Source organism: Aplysia californica, unplaced genomic scaffold, assembly GCF_000002075.1.
Source record: "Aplysia californica isolate F4 #8 unplaced genomic scaffold, AplCal3.0 scaffold00500, whole genome shotgun sequence".
Classification (NCBI taxonomy): Eukaryota; Metazoa; Mollusca; class Gastropoda; order Aplysiida; family Aplysiidae; genus Aplysia; species Aplysia californica.
Genome location: NW_004797770.1, coordinates 456527 through 481923, shown reverse-complemented (window position 1 = coordinate 481923; position 25397 = coordinate 456527). Strand labels below are relative to the sequence as shown.

Here is a 25397-nt window from a genome sequence, read left to right as displayed (position 1 = left end):
CCAGTAATGAGTGAGATGGGGCAGGCGGCAGAGAGAGATGGTGCAGAGAGACGCATGTGTGGGTGGGGGGAAGATGCAGGCGGCCGGCACTGATCGTGGCGCGAGACGTGAGACGCACTGTCTCTGACATCAGCTCCTTGTGTAACTCCCGGTACCGGTATGGTACTGGTGGTTCTCGTCACCCTGTGCCAGGAAAGGACCAGCACTGGATTTCGCCGGTACCGCCCATCACTTATCCTACAGCGGAAACTTGCGGACAGCAGGATATAGCCATGTTCTACTGTATAATGTCAACTGTTCGTTATCTAATGTCAACTGTTCGTTATCTCAACTAGTATGAGTATGAATAGATGTAAATATATAGATCATGGACTTTCCATTTATGGTATATTTGCAACTTTTTCATTGATGCTTATATTCTACCAGCATTTTTAAGCACATTAGACCTAGATGTGATATGCCTAAATGATTAGATGGTTAGGGTTGGAGCAGAGAAGTTTCTGATTAGAATTGTTTTCAATCTATACATGGATTTGAAATACATTTATATATGGCTGTGCCGTCTTGTTATTTTTGGGATCCATACCAAAAATAATGGGAAACAGACTATAGAATGGTCTTATTGTGCTTACTGTTTACTTTATGCTCACTACACACAAAAAGCGGGGAAAAATGAAAGAAGTCAAGGTCGTGAAGGGAGCGATGTAGTTACCGTGCCCCTAGCTCAAGGGGCCCCCGAAACTAAGTACCCTATTACCGTGTACGTAGATACTGAGACTACGTGCGCGGTTACCGTGTACGTAGACACTCCCATAACAATATCTAGGTCTGGATTCTATTCTGTGCTTTGATCAAGATTAATAATTACGTCTTTCTTTTACCTGATACTGATGTCACTTCCCAGTTATGAGTGGCATAATGACTTTGACTTCGCATATCTCCAAAATTGTTAAAATGATCTAAGTAAAGTTTTGGAGGATCAGCATCAGCAGTCTTTATTCTAATCACCAATTCAGGCACGTAATCGTTGGGCCGTGCCCTCTTGTTTTTAGTAATTTAAACTTGAAACTTCCCCCACTCTTCCACAAATAAAAACAACTCCACAAAACTCAACCAGTTATATGAACAGTGTAGCTGATCAGGTAGGCACGGCGACCAGCCCTCCCCGAAAAACCGTGATTTGCGCTTGCCACGACAATGCGCGTTTGGTTTTGCAAACGTTTGACAAAATGACAGTCTTCTTTCAACCTTGTGGGTTTGGGGTGTGACGAAATGACTGTGATGTCTTGACTGCACCGGTGTGACGAAATGACCATGTGATGAAATGACTGGTACTCAACTGAGAATTATAACGGCTATAGACATAGATCATAGAAAGAAAGTTTTCAATAAAATGAGGCCAATTCTGAAAAAATAGAAACATCTCAAATGACTTCCAAACTGAATGTTCTAAAGGGTTAAAAACCCTTCTATATTTATGGTAAGAAGAAAAATCAAATAAGGTTGTACTTGAAGAAGCCCATGTGGATTGCTGCCTGATTTAAAAAAAACAATCAGGAAAAGACAAAATACTAATAAAGGTTCTGGGACCCTTGAATAAGTCAGGTATGTAAAGACTGAGTATTTAGCTATCACAGGCAAAATTAAATTTGAAGGCAAATGAGGCAGTGGTAGGGTGACCCAGTGCAACCTACGTGATGGGTCTGGGTGATGGGAAAGATCAGGCTGGGTAATCATAATGTAGCTATTTTGAGAGCAACTGAGCAAAGGAATGAATGGAGAACCATGATTGCCAATGTCTGTAGCAAATCTGGCATTTGATGATGATGTACGTACGGGACTCTAATTTGCTTGAAATTAAAAGAAAAGTATTCATTATATGTTTGACGCATTTATCTATGTTAAAATGACCCCCACCCCCGAAACCAGTACACATTTGTTTTCACTCTTACTTTAGATTTATTTTTTGTGGACGAAGCCTTTTCTGAACTTAAATGTGCTAAAAATACTGACGTTTGGGACTTACAACTTTAACTCTTTACTTGAAGGAAATTAAATGACACTTCTCCTGTGAGGTGGAGCTCTTCTTTTTTCTCAAACCCCTGCTAGAAATCGGGGAGTAACTGATTGTAAGATCATCTTTTCACAGTGCAGTTGGGTTTTTTTATCGTGCTCTTGCTAGAGATTTAATGACAGTGACTACTGATTGTGAGATCTTCATCTCACAGTGCAGTTGATTTAATGCACTGGGCTGTTTTAACTTTCTCGCCAGTCAGACAGCCATGTACTGTTTTCAAAGCTAAGCCTACTCTAGTCTTTATATGTGTATTGACAAGACTGGCTTTACCTTAAAGTTTTGGTAAGAGTCAATTTTGAATTTTTCCAGGAAAATGGCCTGAACTGCAAAGGGAAGCTTCCACAGAGAACATCTGAATTTTTCATCCTGATCTGAGAATACTAAGTACTCCATCTTTCCTTCTCTAGGATCAAGAGTGTGGGTGGGCAGAAAACATGATAAAATAATTTGACACTGACAGGCACTGAACTCCACACCTCCAAGTTGACACCAGACTGGTACCTTCTGAACTACTGAGCCCCCTAAGGTGGGGCTATTCAGTCCCTTTTCTCAAGTTTGCTACTGTCTCGTGGAAAGTGTCATGTCACAGAAAGCTTCATTCCAACATACTTCTTTCATAGATGCTTAGTCTCTAATGTACTTTACTCTGGGATAAAAGTCTTGTGAAGGCGAAGAACCATTATATTATTATCTACAAGTGGGAAGGAATTTGTAAGCAGGCTGTTCCTTTTTAAAGTAATAATGATTGTACTCATGAGGGTGTTCTTTTTGGTTGCAGATGGACCGACTGTTGTACCGGACTCTCAACCGTGGCTATGTCAGGCTTGCCAGGCAATTTCTATCTTCACGCCATCTTGGCAAGTCAGTTCAAAGCTTGAAGTGTTCTACCAGAGAACAGAGTGCATATACAGCCCAGCTTACTTCTATTGGCTCTAAGCATCAAAATTTGTGCCACAGTTGTCATTCATCTTGGCTTGATGCTTTTAAAGTGCCAGGAACGAAAGAGGTACAAATTTTAGGATTTCTTATATTCCTGTTAAGCCCTTGCTAACAGTGTGAGTACTGAACATGACTGTTTAGATTTTTTACGCAGATCTCAAAGGAAGTTGTTTTGGGTCAGTATTCTGATACACGCTTTGTGTTTTTAGTATAAATTTTACAGATGACTGTATTCGTTACTTTATTTAGTACTGGTAATGAAATTAGCTTTTTCCATTTTTATTATTAAAAAAATAATTAATCTAGTGAAACCATAGAGTTGGGATCTACTAATTTGTGCTGCACATGCGAGAGACTTTGCATAAAATTCTTTCAAGGCTGATTATGTTGTTCACTTTGTCATTTATACTTTATTTGATTGTTAATTTTTTTCTGCTTATTATGTGTCTTTGTAAAGTCTTGCCTGAAGTATATTGAGCATTAATATATTCATTTTTACTCCATAGTTTGCCAGTGCATTCCGTAGACAGATCAAAGCTGTGTCATCATTAGTCCTTAGGTCAGAGTGGTTCTGGTCTTTGGTCAAATTGAAATCTGGAGACTCTTTGAAAGGTACTTACATATGATGAAAGCTTTATTTTACTCTAAGATATGTCCATATAAGGAGATCCGAAATTAGCAAGACATCATCGACAAGACATTAACATTTTTTCTGTCACACATGGTCTTCAATCTTTGGAATCGCTATGATGTCACTGACACAGAATGAGATAATGTCAAGTTTTACAGCATCTCATGCAAATCATTGAAAGAACATTGATTTTAAAACATGCTCCCAACTATGGATTAGGGTGATGAAGAATCTTTTCTTACTCCTCCTCTCCTGTGAGATGTAACATCCTGATTCTAATTTTCTAGGCCCCTGAGCAAAAGTATGCAAGTACTCATATTGATCACAGAAGTAGTTATGGCATGCAGAAAGGAACAGAATTGTAGGAAATTTGGTCACGATACTTACTGGTCTACCTATAAACTAATACCAGTAAGGTCCAATTATTAGTAAAATTAATTCATTGTGGATCCCCTCTTGCATCAACCCCTTCCCCCTGGCCTAGGTCTATACACTACTTGATATACTGTAGTCTCTGTCAGTGATCCCACCACTTATGATCCTGGTATGCTTAACTCTTTAGACCCTGAGTTATTTCCACCGTTTCCCAGAGTGTTTCTCTACGGTCACCTAAACCTGGTGCACCGTGTCTCATAACCCCAAAAGCTTGCCTCTAACTTCTAAATGGCAGAAACAAAGGCTTAGCCATTATTAATAAACTTGGTTTGGGAATAATTCCAAAAAACAAGCAAAAACTAGCGCTAAATGAAGCGAAAGAGTTGTTGCTGGTAACGGACGCAGAGTCCGATGGGTTTAAAGAGTTAATATCCAGTTGTTTTAAGTAAACGGAATTTCACTACACAAAATTCACCCCCAAGGTCCTGCCCTGAAGGACTACATATTGCTAAGATTCTGCATTTCAGATCATAATTTATGGAGCAAAACCCTGGAAAGGGGGAAGCTGATGAACCCAGCAGCAAAAATTTGCGATCATTGTACTTCCTGTTGCCTCACAGATCATCCACTCTTGTGAATGTGATGACGTCTCTGTTGTAAATCTTGATGAGAGAGTACTGTGTTTGCCCTTGAGTTGATCGTGCTGAGGTGTACACTCGTCAATGCATTTGTTTTCCTCAAACATGGCGCTTGCATTTGAGCCCTCCAGTTGAACTTGCATAAGTCATAGACCCACCCAAGGGTCATGATAGTTCATTTCAAAGTAAGGGTAAGTTATTTTACAGATTGTGGGCCTTGCCATGATTCACTGTGGATTCTTCCCCAGGGGAATTGGCTAAGGTCCTGTTCGTCTAGGATCCTGCACATCTTAGGCGGGGACTGCTGTAATCCATTTGAGCCTCTATCACCAGGGCACTAACTGATTTCTTCAGTAGTACTACATGTACTGCATTCGTGATCCTGATCTTATTTGCCTTTAGACTTGTTTTAAAGCACTTGTTGAATTATTGGGAACCGCTAGGACCTGGTCCTCTTTCATGTTGCAGATTTTAGTCATATGGGCAGCATCATTTTGAAATAAATCCAATTTTTCAAAGAAAAACAACCCTGTAGTCCTCGGTTATGGAGTTTGCCATTTGCAAGGTGTTAATTTCCATAATAACTGTGGAGTTCGGGGCTGATAGGCAGATTGATTAGATGTATGACAGCTGCCTATTACTGGTGGACCAGAAATTCGATCTGAAGAGATTAAGATTTGTATGAAATATACTTGCATTGGATGTAATAATGCAGTGAGTTCATAAGGTTTTCAGTTATGTGAATAATTTTTCTTAGCACATTTGACTTAAACAATATAGGAATAAACAGGATTAACTTCTGTGTATGTTGTATGTTGTTGCTAGCATAATATAGGTGCAGAAAAGTAAGAATACTTATGACAAGAGATGAATGCAAATGCTTTGCTTAATGATCATTATCATAATGTGACAAGAACGCAAACATGTCTTTTTAAGAGTATTAGCTTTTCTTCTCTTTTTCCCCGGAGAGGAAAGTTGATTTCAATATATATAAGTTGCCTACTCTATTACCAGCTGATGAAGTATGATTTCTCATTATATTACAACTGTCTTGCAGCGGAGCACATCAACTTATTTCGTCCCAGCGGAAGGGATTTTCAGGAGAGAGATGGAGGTCGGGACAAAGGTGAAGCTGGTAAGGACACGGGCAGGGAACAGGACCAGCCTGGCGATGAAGATGGTGATGATGAAGCAAGGCGAAAAAGTATGACACAGTTTCAATCATTTGACATAGGTCTATAATTTTTTGTTGATTTAGATCAGAGTTTTTCCCTACTTACTACTTTTTGTGTTTTTACTGGGATCATACCCTGTGTCATGAAATCTTATTATTCAATGTTTTTTTCTCTTCCACGTTTTATTCATCTTGTTGTATTCTGACATGTTACCTAAACAGTAGGATCTTGTTTTCCAATATACTTATTATGTTAAGTGACCTTGAATTATAAGATATTGGCGATGCCCCAAATTAAGTTTATGTTGTCTCCTTTGCTCCGTTACTTAAGTTAAAGTAACTGTGTTGGTTCCATAATGCGTGTAATTAAAAAATAAAATAATCTGAGCGAGTAAAGCAAAATTAAAAAATCAACATTTAGAAATGTTCTATTCAGGGCACAAGATTACAATACAATGTTTTGTTTTTTTCCCCCCTTAATGTAAAACTTGTTTGGTTATTTATGTAAGGCAAACCTGCCAAGTTCTCCGATAAAAGTGAAGCTCTCCTATTTTTTTTAGCCTATGGAAGAACCCTAATCGGATTTTGCATATAATCCAACATTTGGTCTTGTGTGACTTATGGTAAAGACATGAAAATACACATTTGCGTTTATTTGCAATGAGGCTTGAACATTTTTATGTTAATGTATTTGCAGTATACATTTATTCGCCATGGTCATATTCACCGCGATCAGTTTGTAATATAATATGAAACTACTGGGGTTCTTGGGACTGTGATATTTTTCTTCTAATTCCGATTTTTAAGGTGGATTCTAAGGTAAACTCTATTTATGGTCCTGGAAGGGTTTGGCAGGTCTGTGTAAGAACGAGGCAGTTTTCTTTACTTTCCCTTTTACTAAATAGTAAAAATCATTTTGTTTTTTTAATGTGGATATTTTCTTCTTTAGAATTATATATTTATAATTGAGACCCAACAGTTTCTTGTGGGGGAGCAGAAGTTAAACCTCAATGTAACATGACTATTATGCAATAGTTGAGAAATTTATTGCTTCCGTTTTTAAAATAGTAATTTCTGACCATCAGAAGGACAGATGAAATCTGGGCCAGAGCTGTTTTTCTTTCCCATACAGCATGAAAACTGTCAACTGCTATGAGTTAGATATGATGCAACTGCCTCACAGGGGTTATGAGTCAGTTATCTCAATGTCTATTAAAAAAGCCTTTGTTGAAAAGGGTTGTGAAATTTAGAATACTTTTGCTAAACTTAGCATGTGACTCTAATATGTCGGTAAAACTTTTTCCTGAAGGTAGTGCAGTTATTCTTTGGGCTGGAAAGAATTTATGCTTAGTCTAGTTCCTCAGATATGTAAAATTTGTGTGTATGATCTAGAACATTGTCTGACTTTGTGATAGATCGTCTGTGTAGTTATGTTCATTTTTTTATTATGTTGTCATTTTATTCATATCAAAATGCTTGACACATTACTGTTCTGAGATTCTAAACTTTTGTACCTTCTTAAGGTACGAAACCCTTGCTTTTGCTGATTTTGGGTCAGGCTATGCATATTGAGATGTTGGCTGATTTTTTAAGATCAACCGTTTTTTTCGTCTAAAAATAGCATGGAGACAATTGAGAAAGTCTTTATTCTCCTCGTAAATTGCCTTTGAAAACATGAGGATGGGTTAATACAATCACAATAATTGTAGTTTTTCGCAAAATGTCTTTTTTTTTTCAGTTTTTTCCCTACCCCTTCCTCAGCTTTTATGCTTTTGACATGAAACTTTCAGGAAACAGCGAGGCTGCCACCAATGTAACAAAGAGATATTTGTGGAAAAAATAACACCTTTCCAATTGCCAATGATTACGCAACATACATTTAGAAGAGATTTTTTTATACTTTGGGAAAATTCTCATCTTTTTTTTTCTTTTGCACTTGCTGTTCCACTGATAGGGTCTGGTTCAGGTATACTCTCACCAAATTTTGTCGAATTTGGTCAGTAAATAAGAAAGCCTTAGGGATTTGAAATTAATTGTTTATTTTCAAGATGGCGGCCATTTCCATAGCAACTGCTGTAGCAATGCCAAAATAAAATTGCATATCAAGAGATTTTACTCTGCCTAACTTATATGTGTACTTAGATTTGATCTCAGGCAACAAACATAGAAAATGTCCTCTAGGGTAGCTCCTCCCGTTAAAGTATGAGAACATGTACACGAGCCTATGACATGTTAAGATTCTAGGCATACATAAGTTTTATGTACGTCGTAAGTTTCATTTTATTTTCACAAATATTTTCTCTGCAGCGGAGTTTATGCGTTCTTTGTACACATTTGTGGCTGTGATCTTGCTGGCTTGGATTCTCACTCCAAGCGGTGGCAACCAGGAAAATTCATCTGTCAAGTACATCTCCTGGAGTGAATTCTATCATAACCTCCTTCTCAAGGGAGAGGTTAGTGAAGATGCTGAACTATAATTAAGTGAAATTCAAGCCTTACTCTGTGCTACATTACCTATACTAGAGGCACGAGTACCTTGCTGGGAACACATTCTTAAAATAAAATTTCTCTTAGAGAAGGATCACCATGTTCACCGTTCTATTCTAAGTTTGTGTAGTCTGGTACAAATACTGCAGTTTGATTTTCAAGGTTAGTCAAGAGTAGTTACCGAACATGCAGAAAACAAGAAAGGGAATATTGAGAAATGAATGGGCACTTTCGAAATGGAAAGGGAAAATGAACTCCTGGGGAGATTAGTGCAGTGATGCGACATACATATTTCATAAAGCTGCAAAACTGATTCCATTTTGCCATATCTCATTGAATTATTAGTTAATGCAAGTGTTGATCTCATTGTAAAGATAGATGTGTGACATTTTTATACACTTGAATTGTTAGTTCTTTGGTCTGGAGTACTGTGTTCATATCATGTTTGACAATGTATTAATTTGATTTGTCTGACAACTGGAATAGGGTTTCTTTTATGCTCTGTCATTGTGTTTATATCTCGTTTTAAGATTTGTCTCTGGTTGTTAGTGCGAGTTTATTGCTTCTTTTATCTCTATTCCAGGTCAAGAGCATCTATTTATTGTTTTCTTCTCAAGAGGAAGGGGAAGATATTGCAGTAATTGAAGTCCATGACGGAGCTGTGATCAAGGGACAGGTGGTATGTACTTCGATTAACAAAACTGTTAAATGTATGTTTTTGTCCTGTAAAGTGAAATGTTTTTTTTTTTAAAAGTCTGTTTTTAAGTCTGCATGAAATAACTTTCTTAACTTCTCTCTATTTCACCTATACAAGTTATTGAGTAGTACATATTCGGCAAAAGAATCTTTTACTATGATACCTTCACAATTAGACTGCCATTTTTCTTGCATATTCAGAGTTCTGTTTAGCTAATGTCCCACATGAATCAGGCTCATCTATTTTCTGATTGTGTTACTGTCGGATTTTTTTATTTCCCTTTTCATTCTCAAATGGGATTACATAAATTACTGTTTACACTCTCTGTCACAGGAACTTCTGTTGTTGAAGGATCCATCTCTATACCTTGGAAATGACCTGCTCCATGACTTGTAATGTGTTAAGCTTCTACAAGTACAAAAATATTACTAAAGTATGTGGTCTCCTTTGTTTTTAAAGACCATTTGTCTGAAGTATATCTCATATGACACCTCTTCTACAGACTTCAAAAGGTCGTTATGTGATCAAGATCCCAAAGGGTTTCAACTTTGAGGAGCGTGTTAGACAAGTGGAAGATGAGTTGGAAATGCCCTTGAAGGACCGGATACCTATTAAATATGGTTATCCCAAGTAAGTTAATTAAAATTAAATTTCATTTTACATCACTGTTGGCTGTGCTTATTGTGATATAAAGAAAATCCTGAACATGTTTAAAGTAGCCCAAATTTGCTTTTGCATCTGAACTCTTCACCCAGATCTTCCCTGGCGATTTTTGTCTCAGAGTTCTCATTTAGCTGCCTCAAAGTAAGTTTAAGAATTGCTTTCCTACATGAATGTCTTGATAATTCAATAATTTTGCGACTTGGAGAAATCAAACCTGGGTGTTCATGGCTTTCACTGTAAATTACGTGTTGGGATTAGTTATCAGATTATCCTGTAGAGCCTATAAATTAGAGCTGGGCGAAGAACCGATTCCGGAACCGTTTCCCATACCAACGGTTACCAGTTACTTTAGTCATTAAAATCTTCTTCTTTTTTTTTGAATTTATTTTTAAAAATTAAAAGTTGATGCTTCGTAGTGTTCCAAATCAAGGTTATCCTAAATCCTGAAGATGTTCGGAGCCAACAAGGTAACCACCGGAAGAAATCACATCATTAGAAAATAAGTAATTGCGTTCGGAGTCGATTCCTACGATTCCTGGCTTTCAATAATCGCGAACCTCGCCGCCCAGCACTACTATAAATGTGGACTTGTTTAATTTTCCTCAGAACCCCTCTTTTGCTGTACTTAGATATCTAGCTTGTTGAATATGCTTTGTTTTTAATATGGCTGCCTGACTGTCATTGGTTTGAAATTGAAATCTTAGTTCTAATGCCACTTTCATACAGTATAGTGAAAATATAACGTTTTTTCTCCTCCACCTTTGAAAAAACATTGTGCCAGTGAAACTTTATACTAATACAAAAAACAATCTTCTGTTCATTTCTTTATTTTCTTTCACGGGCAAACAGACTTCTGGAATCATTTTTCCAAAGACCTTTTTTAGCACTGTAATTCAGTATTTCGCTCTTTTTTACTTGCTATATTATTGTGCCTGCAAGTTTTAAAGGATGATGGTAAGATTGAGGAGAACTTAATGTCCCTTTGTGTGGTTAGCTGTGTGATTCTCGGGAAAGTAGTCGAGTACGGTAGGCTACCTATTTGACATTGAAGAAACCAAGGACAGGCCGAGGCGTGAGCCACGGACTTTTGAAGACTGCGTGAGTAGCGGACGAGGCGCAGAGCAGAGAGTTGCGACCAGTCAGTGCAAGTTGGATCACTACATGAGGTGGATGTGTGTAGTTAAACCACATGCATGTATAGTTAAACTACACTTTGCTAATAGATCTAAATTTTCGGCACCATACATGACTGTAGCTTCTTTTCTTGAAGATTGAAATGTATTTATTTTATTTTGTTTATGCTTACTTTGCCTTTTCAGTTGTATTTATGTATGTTACCCTCTTGCGTTTCAGTTCATGGGTGATGGTGATGATGCAACTGATGGTTGTAGTAGTCCTTCTCTTCTTCTTCCGTCAAATGTTCTCCATGTTCACCAAGTCAAAGGACGGCAAAGTCACTGACATGATGGATGTATTATCAGTGAGTATCATTCACACAGTGGAAAAGGAGTTATTGGTTACAATTCATCCATCTTTTCCATGATATTAAAAGCTTTGGGAATGGAGTTTATTCGTAATGCAAGTACTCAGTACTGTACTTCGAGCAGATTCTTTGACATCCGTTTTCATATAACTGTAATTCAGTTCGAGCAAGAGCATCTTGTGGTTCCTTTCTCCTTGCGGGCATGCACATTTGTATATTGTAAGGACGGTTTTGATATATATGCATTTCCCTTGCTCTAAGAAAAATGTCTGTTTTATTATGTTTATATTGCGTGCTATATTTTTAACCGAAGATTACATTTTTTGTATGCTTTAAACTTGTGGAGAAGGAAAGAATGTCCTTTACCTTTTCTTTTCTTCTATGTATGTCATCATCTCATTTACAGGGTGGCATGAGACAAGCAAAATTTACTCGCGTTGACATTGCTTCTAAAGGCAGCAAAGCTGTTAGTTTCAAGGATGTTGCAGGACTTAAAGAGGCTAAAATTGAAGTAATGGAATTTGTGGATTATCTCACGAAACCGGAGAGATTCAAGGTGCGTTGAATATGAGTTACTTGCTTGTTCAAAGTTTGGTTTTGTTTAGCTGTGCATATTATTATCTTACACCTTTTTCTCATCGATTTTCTCGGCTGGGTTTATATAGTTTTTCACCATAGAATTAAGTCATGTCTTCCTTTATAACCTAAACAATTACTTTTTGTGTTCAATAAAAAAAATCTGTCTTGTCTGAATATTGATTTTTATTTGCCATCAGTCATTTCAGTAGTCAGTGACTGCCTGTGTCAAGGTAAATAGGAATAGAGTACACTGGGGCATTAGAGACAACTGTTTTCAATAATATTTATTTGAGTACATTGTTATCTTTAACATCATTGTTTCTTTAGAATAGTGTTATACTATTTTCTGATTTCTGGAACTAAAAGCTAATATGACAAAAAGGAGTTGTTTCCTTTTTACTTGACCACGGTAAGTACTTTTTCTTTCTGGGACTTTTACTCTGTGTTCTGTCTGAAGGAGTCTGAAGCAAAGAGTTGTGTAATGAGCTTTAGAGCAATTTATTTGTACTTTTCCTATTTCTTGTCCTTTTCAGAGAACATTATTAGCCATGTTATTTTGTTGTAAGGGATGCCTGCAAAGATACTGGAAGGAACTCTCCTTGTATTTTGTGCCAGCCATTTAAAAAAATACTTTCTTTGGTTTGTGATTGTAAATAATTAGTTGCATATTCTAAACGTAGGAGCTGGGAGCAAAGACTCCAAGAGGTGCATTACTTCTGGGGCCACCTGGCTGTGGCAAGACACTACTGGCCCGAGCGCTGGCCACAGAAGCAAAGGTTCCTTTCTTGGCAATGGCAGGCTCTGAATTTGTGGAGATGATTGGAGGTGAGTAGGTGCCTTATTAAAAAAAAAAATGCTCAGAAGAAGAGATATTGCTACATGATATCCATTTGATTTACTTTTTGTAACTCTGATGAATATGGACTGATAGGATCTGATTAAATTTTTTCTGACAAGGAGTATAATTAAAGAAATTTCAGCTTTGGTACTGTTTTTCATCTGTGGTATTTACATTACAATGTATATCAATTATACCGTTTTTTAAATCATGTATATGTATATATTGGGATCATTAAGGCTTGAAAAAAAAAGTATATATTCTTTAGGTCATGAATGTTAGAATGAGGTTTTATTTGAGATATTGTCCTGGTATTGAGGAAAGCTTCAACGCTTATGGTTTTATCATCTTCTGTGTAGTAGAGTGGAGATTGCTTTTCTTTTTTCTTTTTGTTTTGATGAAAAATGTTTTTGCTGTGCTTTGATTTTTTCAAAACTAACTTGCTGGTCATGTGGCACAGGTTGTCACACTTCACCAGCTGGTGGAAATTTGACACCTGAATTTTCCTCAGCCTGTGTAGGTGCAAATCTCTCTATTGTTGAAATGATGTAGCTTATTCTGGGATTGGCACTTCAAGAAGAACGAGGAGAAAGTCATGCCAGTTTTCTCCTTTTCTTTGTGTATGGAATAGGATGTCCTTTGATTTGTCCAAGTGGTTGTTGAATTAGTATAGTCATCTTTTCTTTAATCCCCTTTTTTTGTGGTTGCATCTCAATCTTTTTCTATCTTCCTTCAGGTGTTGGAGCTGCGAGGGTGAGAAGTCTGTTCAAAGAGGCGCGTAACAAGGCTCCCTGTATTATTTATATTGATGAGATTGATGCCATTGGCAGGTCGAGAGGAGGGTAAGTCATTTAAATCTCTTGAAATTCAATGAGGAAATCATTACGTTCATGATGAATTGGGGGGCTTCCGTGGCCTAGAGGTTAAGGTGCTCGCCTCTCATTAAAAGGTCCTGGGTTCGAATCTGGGTAGCAACGGAAACATTTTCTTTTCTAAAATTGTCTCCTTTCACCTCCTTTCCTGCTCTCTAGCAATGTTCTGTCATCTGCTTTTGTCTCTGCTTTCTACCCCCCACCCCCTCACCTCCTTTGCCTCCTCCTCTGGGCTCCTGACTCTTTCTGCAGCCTTTCTACTGCTACTCCTTGATTCTTCCTAACTGCTGTCTTTCAGCCACACCCCTGATCTTCTTGTTGGAAAGATCTACAGATCTACATCTAGCCTTCTCGGACAAGTGCGAAAAATCTCGTAGGTCCCGTGTGTAAGTTGCGGCTGTTAATAAAGGTCCCTCGGTGGTCTAAAATCGATAAGAGTAGGCTTCGGCCGCCACCTGGGAAAAATTCAAAATTTCCTACCAACTGAAAATGTTCAATGTGTCCTGCACGCTCATATGACCTTATGCAGTTGCGAGCGCCGTAAAACACTTACCAAAATAAAAATTTTTAAATTACCCAATGGATTGCCTTTTCTAGTTCACTGTCGCCACACAAGTATGTCAGTATCTCTGGTCACTCTTATTTTCTGCTGCTGCAGTGCAACACCAGATCTTCATCATTACTGTGTTGGTTGGGACAAGGGACATAATTTCATGATATTCAGTCAGTCATGGTTTTAAATAGTTTGACCATGGAGAAGTAACATTTAGTGCCAGATCATGTTTTGATGGCAGAGTTTTGTTTTATTTCTTCTTTTGTAATTTCTCCAAAGATATTTGTACCCATTTACAAATTGAAGTTTGAAACCATTATTCATGTGAGTATCGGCATCTGCCGTATAGCAGTAAGGCGCTTTGCTGTCGCACGCAGGAGACTTGAGTTCGATACCTGAGCAAGGAGAACAGTTTTATGGAGTATCTTGGTCTTTCCGCTGGTGGCACTGTTTGATTGTGCCTACTACATCAATAGGTGGGGTTAAGGGTGGAAACAAAGGAGACGTTCAATCGTTTCTGTTTTCAACTGGGTAAACATTTTTTCTATGAGATGCAAGTACTGGTGGCAATGGGCATACCATTAAATCACTAACAGAGAGGCTAGGATAGCAATTGGGATATGTGAGGTTTTGATCACTGTTTGTAGACTGGACAGACGGCCCTTGTTCCCTCCATGTACAGGCTGGCCCTATGGACACCCCCCCCCCCCCCATTCCCTTTTCCAAGGTGGAATTTTCTTCTTTCTCCTTTGCGATTCTGTTACAGACAGTTCGACTGTGTTACTGGTTTTGATGTGTGAAAAGCATATTTTTTATTTTTGTCATTGACTGGGTCAAAAATATTACTATCGAAATCAAGCAAATAGAGTAAATCTGTTTGAAGTGATTAATCAAACTAAAGTTTAGCCAGATCTTCAGAAAATGAGTTTTTGTTTCAAGATGAATGATTTTAAAAAGTTGTGTGATTTTTGACAGTGTTTGTGTGCTTGTCTGAGTAAAGAGAAGTACATCGACACAATAATGGTTATTAGTCCTGGGAAAAAGAAGCTCAGACATACAGAAATGACAGAGGGATAGTAAAGAAATGGGACCTGTCAGTGGCGCCCCCCAACCACCCGCTTTGATAGTGTGAGGATCGCCAATTAACCCCAGTTTGAGTTCACAATATATACAAAGTGTGAGGGCAACAGTATTATATTTCTTTCTTGACTCTCAGGTCAGCCAGTGCTGGAGGAGAAGATGAACACACCCTGAATCAGCTGTTGGTGGAGATGGATGGAATTGGCACACAGGAAGGTGTTATCATGCTGGCTGCTACAAACCGTGCAGACATTCTTGACAAGGTATGGAAGGTTGCTGCTCTAGGCTGTGTTCTGTCATCACAGTGATTTAAAAAGTTATTAAAAAAAATATCAGTCCGGTGTGATTTTATGCTTCTGTCTCATGGCCCACTGCCTAACTTTTTTTTCTTATTTTTACGTTTAAAAAAGATTATAATTTGTGTGACACTTAGTTTGGGAGAGTCTGTTATCTAGTAATGCGAGTTTGGGAGAGTCTGTTATCTAGTAATGGGTCTTGGTCTGTTGGGTGAAGAACGGAGCTCAAGACAAATACTGCCGTTTTATCTGCTGTTTCTTAGAATAAAAATTAGTATTTACAAAAAGAAAAATTCAATAGATAGAGGTGCTGGTAACATTAGAACTAGATCTAGAAAGAAAAAAGAAAGTGACTCTTTGTTTTCAATGGATATGTAGGTTCTTTTCAATTGTATGTTTATGAAAAACTATTTCGTAATGTGTGTATTCTTTCACAGCTTAAATCATTGTATGAGGTTTAGTCACTCATAACTGAAATATTCGTTTTCTTCTCATTGTAACCTGTTCTACCAACTCACCATTTCTGGTTATCACATTGCTTTGTCCTGTTTTGGGCCCGCATGAAGGTATTTTACTCTATGACTCTTCAGTGGCCATCCTTGTAAATGTCACATAATGCAGGTAAATAAGAAGTGCAAGTTATTTTCTTCAGGAATGCTGACTACCCTGCAGATAGAAGGCTGACTACCCTGCAGATAGAAGGTTTAACATTACCTGTACTGCTTCTTTATCTGGTTTCGTAACATTCCTTTTTTTTTTGCTGGCTGGAGTGATTCAGTTTTGCAATAATTCTTCACTTATTATCTTCTTGATCAGGCTCTTCTTCGTCCAGGTCGGTTTGATCGACACATCATGATTGACCTACCCACCTTACAGGAGAGAGAGGAGATCTTCCATGTCTATCTCAATAAACTGAAGTTGTCGCAGCCTGCAGAAGCTTATGTCAAGCCTTTATCGCGCCTCACTCCTGGCATGAGTGGTATGTTTTTTTCCTTTGTGTTAAGACTATGATTTAATAGGGGTATAAGTAGGGAAGATGTGCTTCATGTTATTTACTGTTTGAATGTGAATATCTTATATATAACGATATGAGGAGTGTTCTGGACCAATGTATACCATTTTGAAAAATTGTATCAAAGTGTTCTTTCATGTGTTAAAGTCTGTTCAGATGAACGAGGATCCATGAAATCTTATATTACTGAATACTTCCAATGTACATCAGGTGTCAAACAAGGCTGCATACTAAGCACTATATTATTTTCTTTGTTTATATCTCAATTTGAAAAACACCTTTCAGATTCAAATACCCATGCCATACAGGTATTTCCCAATGATAATGATGGTATTTTATGTTTAATGTACGCTGATGACCTAAGTCTTTTTGACGACAATGTCAGAGGTTTACAAAAGAAAATCAATGTGTTATTTGATTTCTGCCAGATATGGGGTTTAAAATTGAATACAGAGAAAAGTAAGATTGTTGTTTTTAGAAATGGAGAGAAAGAGAGGTGGGAGGGGGTGGGACAGGATGGAGGAAGGGAGGGAGGAAGAGTGATAGGGAGGAAGAGAGAGAGGGAGAGAGATTGAGAGAGAGAGAGAGATGTTTGTATGAATAGTACCTATCTACTTTACGAATGTACAGAATTGTTATTGGATTTTCAGTGGAGAGGGATGAAAGTGTAAAATAGGTTAGATGCTTTGTTCACTGTTCTGTCTTAGCATGCGGCAGCAGTACTTTGGAGGACCCAATGACTTACCTACTGGGTTCAGAGGAAAAGAGCAATAGTGCACCAAGAGTTTCACTCTCTAAACCAAGCTGGAAATTAATGGGAGTCTGTTGTCTATATTTACATTTCTAAGGTGCTGATATTAACAACATTTGCAATGAGGCAGCCATCCATGCCGCCAGATACAAGAGGACTTCAGTGGATAAGGAAGACTTCGAGTATGCAGTGGAGAGGGTTATTGCAGGTCAGTGATCTCTGAGATGAGGCCTTATGAATAAATGCTTCAGGTAAATTTTGGTTCAGTTACAAGCAACAAGTCCCCATGATATATGATTAACCCTCATAATTTTTCTTTTTCTTTTTGATTTGAATGTAAGAAAACAACTCTTGGAGAGATCAACATATGCTCAACTTCCACCCCACCCCTCTCAATTAAATTTTAAAAAGAGATGACAAGATTGTTCCTTTTTTTGGGTGAAGTATTATGATGACTCACAAAGGTCAATTTATTATGTTAGCCCTTTGTACCCTAGACCTTTCTGTTTCCTATATATTCTCATCTCTGGTCTACTCGGACATGGTTAGCCTCAAGACTTAATGGCACATGCCTTTCAAGATGCTGAGTGCTGAGAAATATGCCTTGGGCCAGTTTACCGGCCTAATGTGTTCAAAGGAAAGTAATAATAATAGTTCATCCATCGTGAACTGATGAGGGTCTTTTAACGTCCAAGGAGGAAGAGAAGTTATAGACCTTGGTAAAGAAAGTAAAGTAAAGGAAATGTAGCAAACAAACTGTAATGATCATGAATACCACTACTTGCCGCAGATAGCAGTGTCTTCACGTTTCAAAGGTTAGTTAGTTGAACTTATTATGGCTTCTTTTGTTACCTTCAAGTGCTATCCTTTTAGAGGGGGCTCTTGTGGTCTTGATGTACGATGTTTGCCTCTCATTCAATAGGTTCTGGGTTCGAAACCTGACAGTGACAAAAATATTCTTCTGGAAACAAATTTTTCCTTTCCCCTCCTTCTTGCTCTTTAACACATTACACCCTAAGGGTCTGGACGGGAAGTCCATTGTTAGATCCTAAGCAAGGGGACAGAACCCACCTTCCGTGAATACAAGCCTTTAAAAAAAAACATAAAAAAAATACTACACAAATTCCAAAAATCCTGAAAAAAGAAAAGTTAAAACGAGTAATGAATGTAGTGTCAGAAAAATATAGCTTTATGTATGCGCAAACTGTTGGAAATGTTCTAACTTTAGTTCAACCGGGGTGTCCGACCCGTCACTCTCATTCCCAGCCTCGCAGTCGGGCCCTAGATCTAAATTCTAGATTTTCTATGTCTGATCAATCTAAATCGCCCCAAACTCTTGCTACGTTTTCATCAAAATTTGAGTCATTTGATTTGTCATATGCTTGTTTTTGCTCAAATCCATCGTTATTTCCTTTTTCGAACTCAATTGTGTCGCTTTTCAACAAGTCGAGACTCCTACGAAATGTCGGTAATGCGATCGCACTTCTATCGGTTCTAATACTAAAACTACTGGCCCGAAAGATTTCGTTTCGGTATCAAACGAAAGAAGAAACTTTTTGCAATAACTATGCAAATCAAAATCTCTGCCCCAGAGGCGAGACTTCTTTTCTAAAGACGCTAGGTTGGCGCAGGCGGTTGCGGGCGAGTCAGGGTGGAGCGCGTAAGGGAATTCCCGGGCGAGTTAGGGTGTAATGTGTTTATAATGTTCTTCTATCTGCTATCCTCTCCCCCCTCCTATATGCTCCTGACTCTTTCTGCTGCCTTTCCACTGCTCCTTCTTACTGCTTTCTTTCAGCCACACCCCTGATCTTAGGGTAGGTAAATTTGAACACCTAGTCTTTCTTCTCTGATACATGATGAAAAACCACGGAGGTCCCGTGTTCATGTTGCTCACGTTAAAGATCCCTTGGTGGACTTAAAATCAATGAGAATAGGCTTTGGCCTCTATCCAGGCAAAATTAAAGACTAATCCCTTCCAAACTGAAAATGCTTATAATGTCCTGCACACTCGTATGATCTTATGCAGTAGCAAGCATATAAAACACCTACCACTCCTCTCCCCCCAAAAAAACATCCTTTAAGAGATGAATTTCTCACAAGCAGAACACTTGTGATCTTTTGGGCCAGTGTAGGTGTTAGAATCTGACTATCTTGATTTTCTGGCTTCTCTGGCTGCCTGTGCTCTACATACTCTTAAACCTTGTTACCACATTCACAGCCTTATCCCACCGTTGAAGGGTTAACATGATTAGCAAAAACATTCTCAAACATTGGCATATTATTTCATTATACAGTATGGCATCACCCCCCCAGGACAGTGCTACTAACTAAAGTATCTTTAGGCCATTCCCAAAGTGGGGGTAATTAACAAATTTTTATGCTTAGTACCAATGTCATGCTCCTACTGTGCCGGAACAACATAGGGGAACTGCTGCTTTTTCTTTCCTCATCCTTACTATCGTCCTTTTTTTCCTCTACTTCTTGTGTATGTTTGTCACTCTCTTGTGAACTGCTATTTCTGGGTTGCCTTGATAGTGGAAGTTTTGTGCTGTTGAGGCTAGGGAGGTGAGCAGAGTAAGCCTGATTCCGTGTTAGGACTTCTCTGTTGACATCCACCTCTTGACGCTCATATGACCTTAGGCTGTTGCGAGCGCCGTAAAACATTACTAAAACTAAAACAGTATGGCAATGTTATGCCTTTTTGTTTTATCTAGGGTCTACTTGTCTTACTTCAAAATGTGATGACTTACCAAACAGCTTTGCCACTGATGTTGCTTCCCCTTCTTTGTTTGTGCACCGGTATTTGTTATCAATTGACCACTTGGTCTCTCTACTGTGAGCCAAGTGCAAATTGTCTCTGATTTGAGGAAGTTCTGATTATTTCCTTGACAAGACTTGTTTAAAAAAAATAAATTTTTAAACTTTTGTTTTATTTTGTTTGCTCAGGCGTGGAGAAGAAAACCAGGCTATTGTCTCCAACAGAGAAGAAAGTGGTGGCTTACCATGAATCAGGCCATGCTTTGGTGGGCTGGATGCTGAAGTATACTGATGCTTTACTGAGGGTAGGCGATGGTGATGATGATCATATCTTGTGTGCATTACATCTCATCAGTGAAAATGACAAACAGAGTGTATATGATTTCAGCAATCATGTTTTGAACGAAGGAGAAAACTGAATGTTTGTAGCTGTTTAAAGACAGTAAACGATTTAACTTCTGTTACATACAGAGCAGAATAACACTGCTGACACTGTAGTCTATAGTTTTACATTAATTGACATAAAAAGTGTTGAGTGAAAAAAAGAAAGAAGAAAATTTATTAAAAACTGCCCAAGGGGCTGAACAATGCAGATTTCTTAGATTTCAGTGTTTTGAGAGGTGCCTGATTTCACTGCAATGTAACACAAGTGCAATAACTTTTTATTCTTTTGAATTATTTACTTGTTGTTTTTCTGAAAGCTTGCAATTCCATGCTCTGTTGCGGCAAATCAAATCGCCCATTTTTTAAATTGATAATGAAATTATCTTTGATGTTAATTTTTTCAGATTTCTATAGTACCCAGAACTAACAGCGCTCTTGGTTTTGCTCAGTACCTGCCTTCAGATCAAAAGCTGTATACACAAGAAGAGGTAAGGACAGTTTTTTTTTTCTTGTACAATGTGTTGCATGTGTGATATGAGCGTTCATGAATAGTGATATAATGTTTGAACTGTAGAAAATTCTCAAAAATAAAATTATAAATCATCAGTCTGTGAGAAATGAAAATATCTTCTGTTTAGTTCAGACTAATAGCATGAGGCTTTAACAATTTTTTTTATATTGTTGCTCATAGGCATGAAGTGTCGGACAACTTCCCTGCATTATCCAGCCTCATTATTCTGGCAAGGGCAAACCAATCCTGACATTACTCATGATTACTCTTGTCTCTAGTGTCGGGTGTAGCAGCCACCAGATTGCGAATTTTTAAGTCTCAAGTATGACCCAGCCAGGAATCAAATCTCTTCTTCCCTGATCTGAGTTTGGTGTTTTGACCACCATGCTATGGAAGTCTGACCTTCTGTCGTGTGAAAATTGTTTCTTATTCACTATACCAACATTTCACTGTGATCAAACCTCATAAACAACATAACTGTTACAAAGTATAATCACAAGTACGGCAGTGCAGTCATTACTCATAAGCGTCATAACATAGTAACATCAACATTTGTTTTAAAAAACTAAATCCTATTTGGTTATATTGTTTTGAATGTCTTTATGTGAAATCGAAGAGTTTTGACACAGCCTCTTAAGATGTATCAGTTGTTTTTTTTCCTTCTCTTGGAAAAATTCTACCCCCCCCGGGGCAGTGCCACTGACTGTAGTGTCTTTAGGCCATTCCCAAAGAGGGGACATTTCTTGTTCAAGCATAGTAGAAAGGGCTGACTCATGTCACGCTCATAACTGTGCCTGATCTACAACAGGGAACTGCTGCTTTTTCTTTCCTGATTCTTACTATTGTCATTTGCCTCTTCTTCTTTTGTATGTTTGTCACTCTCTTGTGACCTGCTATTTCTGGGGTGCCTTGATAGTCGAAGCAGACCTTGTGCTGTTGAAGCTAGAGAGGTGAGCTGTCTAAGCCGGATTTCCTGTAAAGACTTCTCTGTTGACACCCACCCCTTGGCGCTCATGTGACCTTGTGCAGTTGCGAGCGCCGTAAAACCCTCTACTATAAAAAAAATATATATACTTGGAAAAATTCTTTCTGGCACTTATGACGTCTGAAGTCTGATCACGGGGGCTTATTCTTATGAGAATTAGAGGTAATTTTGTTACAGGTACAATATAGATGCTAGATGTTTTGTATCTTCCCAGTTGTTCGAACGTATGTGCATGGCGTTAGGAGGCAGAGCAGCTGAGAGTCTCATATTCAATCACGTTTCCACCGGTGAGTTGCTGTAAAAACTGCTGAGTTGTGTGTTGCCATAAAATACAGAGTTTGCATTTGAAAATTTTTAAAAATTAAATTTTTGGACTTGCCTGGTTAGTCCTGGTGTGTCAAGGGTCACAGTTGTCTCCCAGGAAAAGGAAATGGTGCACTTTAAGTGAAGTGATGGGCGAAGATATTGGGGGTTGTAATCTTTCTTTTGCCTTTTTTTCTTCATTATTTTTCCTGGCAGCAAGTTCTTGTGAAAGAGGATGAATATTATAATGTTTTTGTGTAACTTGTGCTCAACAGGCTACTGTTTTTTGAGCTAGAGACTGGGATGAAATTTGTGGGATGAGGGATTCATTTAAAGTGGAGTGAGCCTTCTACTGAGGGGAATGCCAGATGGTACAAATATGAAATAATTTAGACTGACTTAAACTGGTGGTCCACAGGGACAATAAAGTATTATCTTATCTTATAATGACATACTCCACCATGTTGTGCTTTTGCTTCTTTTATAATTTGCTTTTTTAAAAAATGTTTTTATTTTCATTATAGTAAATTATTGAGACCTATAAAATGGAACTGTGTCCTTTAAATTTTGATAAACTCGGAATGTAGTTGATTTTTTTAGAAATTAAGTTATTCCAGTTTTCTCTAAATTTTATTGTGATATACCATAAGAAAAATGACATTTTATGCTTTTTTTTTCTTTCAATTTAGTCTTAGTTTTCAGACTTTGATCATCTCTTATTTTATATTTTTTTGAAAGTATGGGGAAAAAATGCTTTGCAGAAATGACATGTGTCAGGCACAGCTATTTTAGAAGGAAAAAAATGTTATTTGATCATATGATCAATGGGACATATAGAACAGTACCTACTTTGAACTGTGACCACATAACATGAGCATAACAATTTGGTAGTTTTTAAGTCTTGATTGGGTTCCGTTCATTTTATAGACATACCTCTGAAAATGATTTTTATTTTTAATTACAAATCTGCATGTTAAGAAATAGACAGTTAAGACAGGGACAGTGTGCTCACTGTTACTATCTCTCTGTTCTTAATCAGGTGCTCAGGATGATTTACAGAGGGTGACCAAAATGGCCTATGACCAGATACGCTCCTTTGGCATGAACCCACGAGTGGGCTACTTGTCATTCCCGCGGGATGAGGAGAACTCAGGCAGTAAACCGTACAGTCAGAAACTGGCTTCAACGATTGATGAGGTAATGATAGTGTTCTTTACAGTTGGGGTTTTTAAGTGAACAATAGGATTTTTCTGAATTTGGTCTATATTCTGTGTTGTTCTTGAGAAAGTGATATTCATGTCCGTGAAATAATGCTAGCGCATTTGAAGTCAATTGTTTTTAAAAATTGTGCTGTAGTATAAGTGAAGTTTATTATTATTGTTAAACATACAACACAAAGCAGGGGGAATTTTGAAGATATCTTGTCTGGTTATTTTTTATGATCTGTTGAACGTGTTAACTTAAAAAAATATTTGTGCTCTGGTGTGGTTTGCTTTTTCTTTCCTATCAAACATTTATCATCCTTATCCCCCCTCCTTCTTTTTTATGTTTGTTACTCTCTTGTAACACCTCTAATCTTCTGGCGTTCATATGACCTTATGCAGTTGCGAGCGCCGTAAAACCTCTACTAAAACAAAAACAAAAACTATTTATATTTTATAATAAAATTTTTTTTAAAATGAACTTTGATTTGTGTGGGATGGTAAAGGCTTGGGCATTGCAAGGCAGGAACACCTCCTTCTGTAGACCTTTTAGTCAAGTTTGGTGTTGTGTTTCAGGAAGCACGAATGTTGGTTGCCCAAGCATTTCTTCACACCCAGAAGGTACTTCAGGAGAACAAAGACAAACTGCATAAGGTAATTCAGTATTAGCGCTATTGACTCTGTAATCTAATCAGGGCTTTCCCACCAAATATTTGGGGATTTAGGAAGGATAATTCAAAGTGCTGGCTTTCATTTATTTATCTTTCAACCTTTATTATTTAAGGTTTTTCAGTGATAATAACCTTTTTCAGCTAACACATTACACCCTAAGGGTCTTAGCGGGAGGTCTACCCCTAGATCCTATGCAAAAGGAAGGAACCCACCTCCTGTGAATGTTGTTTGCCCAAGCATTTAAAAAACACATTTTAAAAATACTAAGCAAATTCCAAAAACCCTGAAAAAAAAAATTAGAAAGAGAAATGAATGTAATGTCAGAAAAATATAATTTTATGCACATACTGTTGGAAATGTTCTAACTTTTGTTCAATCTGGGTGGCCGACCCGTCTCTCTCACTCTCAGCCTCGCAGTCGGGCCCTAGGTCTAAATTCTACATCTGATTAATCTGAATCGCCCCCTAACCTCTTGCTACAATGTTTTCATCAATATCTGATTCATCTGATTTGTTATTTGCTTGTTCTTGCTCAAATCCATTGTTATTTCCATTTTCAAACTCAATTGTGTTGCTTTTCAACAAGTCGAGAAACCTCCGAAGTATCGGAAACGCGATCGCACTTTGATCAGCTCTAATACTAAAACTACTAACCCCAAAAATTTCGTTTCGGTATCAAACGGAAGAAGAAACATTTTGCAATAACTATGTAAAACAAAATCTCGGCCGCAGAGTCTCGATAAGGTGAGACCGTTTCTAAAGATCTAAAGATGCCTGGTCGGAGCGGGTGATTCCGGGTGAGTTAGGTTGGAGCACGTAGGGAAATTCCGGGATGACCCTGGGTGAGTTAGGGTGTAATGTGTTAATGATATTGATTAATTTTCCTCCATCTCCTCTTATCCCACTCTCTCTCTCTCTCTCTCACTATGCCTCTTCTGCCCTCAATACGATATCTGCGGTGTCCTCCCTATGGTTAGTTGCTCCGTTCTTTCCAATACCTTCATGTCTTTGTTGTTGTTGCATAAGTTCGACCTCCGATTCTCAAGTGTTCTCTTTGAAAGTGAGCATTTACAGCCTTTTATCTGAACAATCCGTCAAAGAACTTAATATAGATATATAGTTCAATATGCGATCATGTTTAATGTTTTAGATTATCGAAAGCAAAGGAAAGTGGAAGAAGAACCTACTCTCATAATGGTATATTATATTAATATGGTGTGCCGCGCCTCCCCCCCGCCTTGGGGATAGCAAATGTAAAAGCCCAAAGAAATGAATAGTGTTTGAATTCTTCAATAATTCGCAGAGGTCTATGTTGTCTGTCAAATGTGTTATGAGGCGGTGGAATCAGGCACTCGTCAATTTTTGGGCATGTGGAGTTATTGGTACCAACTGAAAGTTTATTTATTTGCCTTGTTTTCAATGAAATAGATATCCATCTA

The 25397-nt window shown here is 38.0% G+C and overlaps 1 protein-coding gene across 2 annotated transcripts in view; it reads left to right on the top strand.

The window, feature by feature from the left end:
- LOC101862751 (paraplegin) overlaps positions 1 to 25397 on the top strand; it is a 28975-nt gene that overhangs the window by 760 nt on the left and 2818 nt on the right. For both annotated transcript variants that reach the window (XM_035971762.1, XM_005105903.2), the window contains exons 2-19: positions 2856 to 3083; positions 3523 to 3628; positions 5718 to 5864; positions 8142 to 8287; positions 8905 to 9000; positions 9521 to 9648; positions 11035 to 11161; positions 11571 to 11720; positions 12424 to 12568; positions 13318 to 13423; positions 15223 to 15349; positions 16199 to 16361; positions 17243 to 17353; positions 20092 to 20207; positions 20691 to 20774; positions 21997 to 22069; positions 23125 to 23282; positions 23864 to 23941. In XM_035971762.1, the coding sequence (XP_035827655.1) occupies positions 2856 to 3083; positions 3523 to 3628; positions 5718 to 5864; positions 8142 to 8287; positions 8905 to 9000; positions 9521 to 9648; positions 11035 to 11161; positions 11571 to 11720; positions 12424 to 12568; positions 13318 to 13423; positions 15223 to 15349; positions 16199 to 16361; positions 17243 to 17353; positions 20092 to 20207; positions 20691 to 20774; positions 21997 to 22069; positions 23125 to 23282; positions 23864 to 23941 (2289 nt within the window). The remainder of the gene's footprint in view (positions 1 to 2855; positions 3084 to 3522; positions 3629 to 5717; positions 5865 to 8141; positions 8288 to 8904; positions 9001 to 9520; positions 9649 to 11034; positions 11162 to 11570; positions 11721 to 12423; positions 12569 to 13317; positions 13424 to 15222; positions 15350 to 16198; positions 16362 to 17242; positions 17354 to 20091; positions 20208 to 20690; positions 20775 to 21996; positions 22070 to 23124; positions 23283 to 23863; positions 23942 to 25397) is intronic.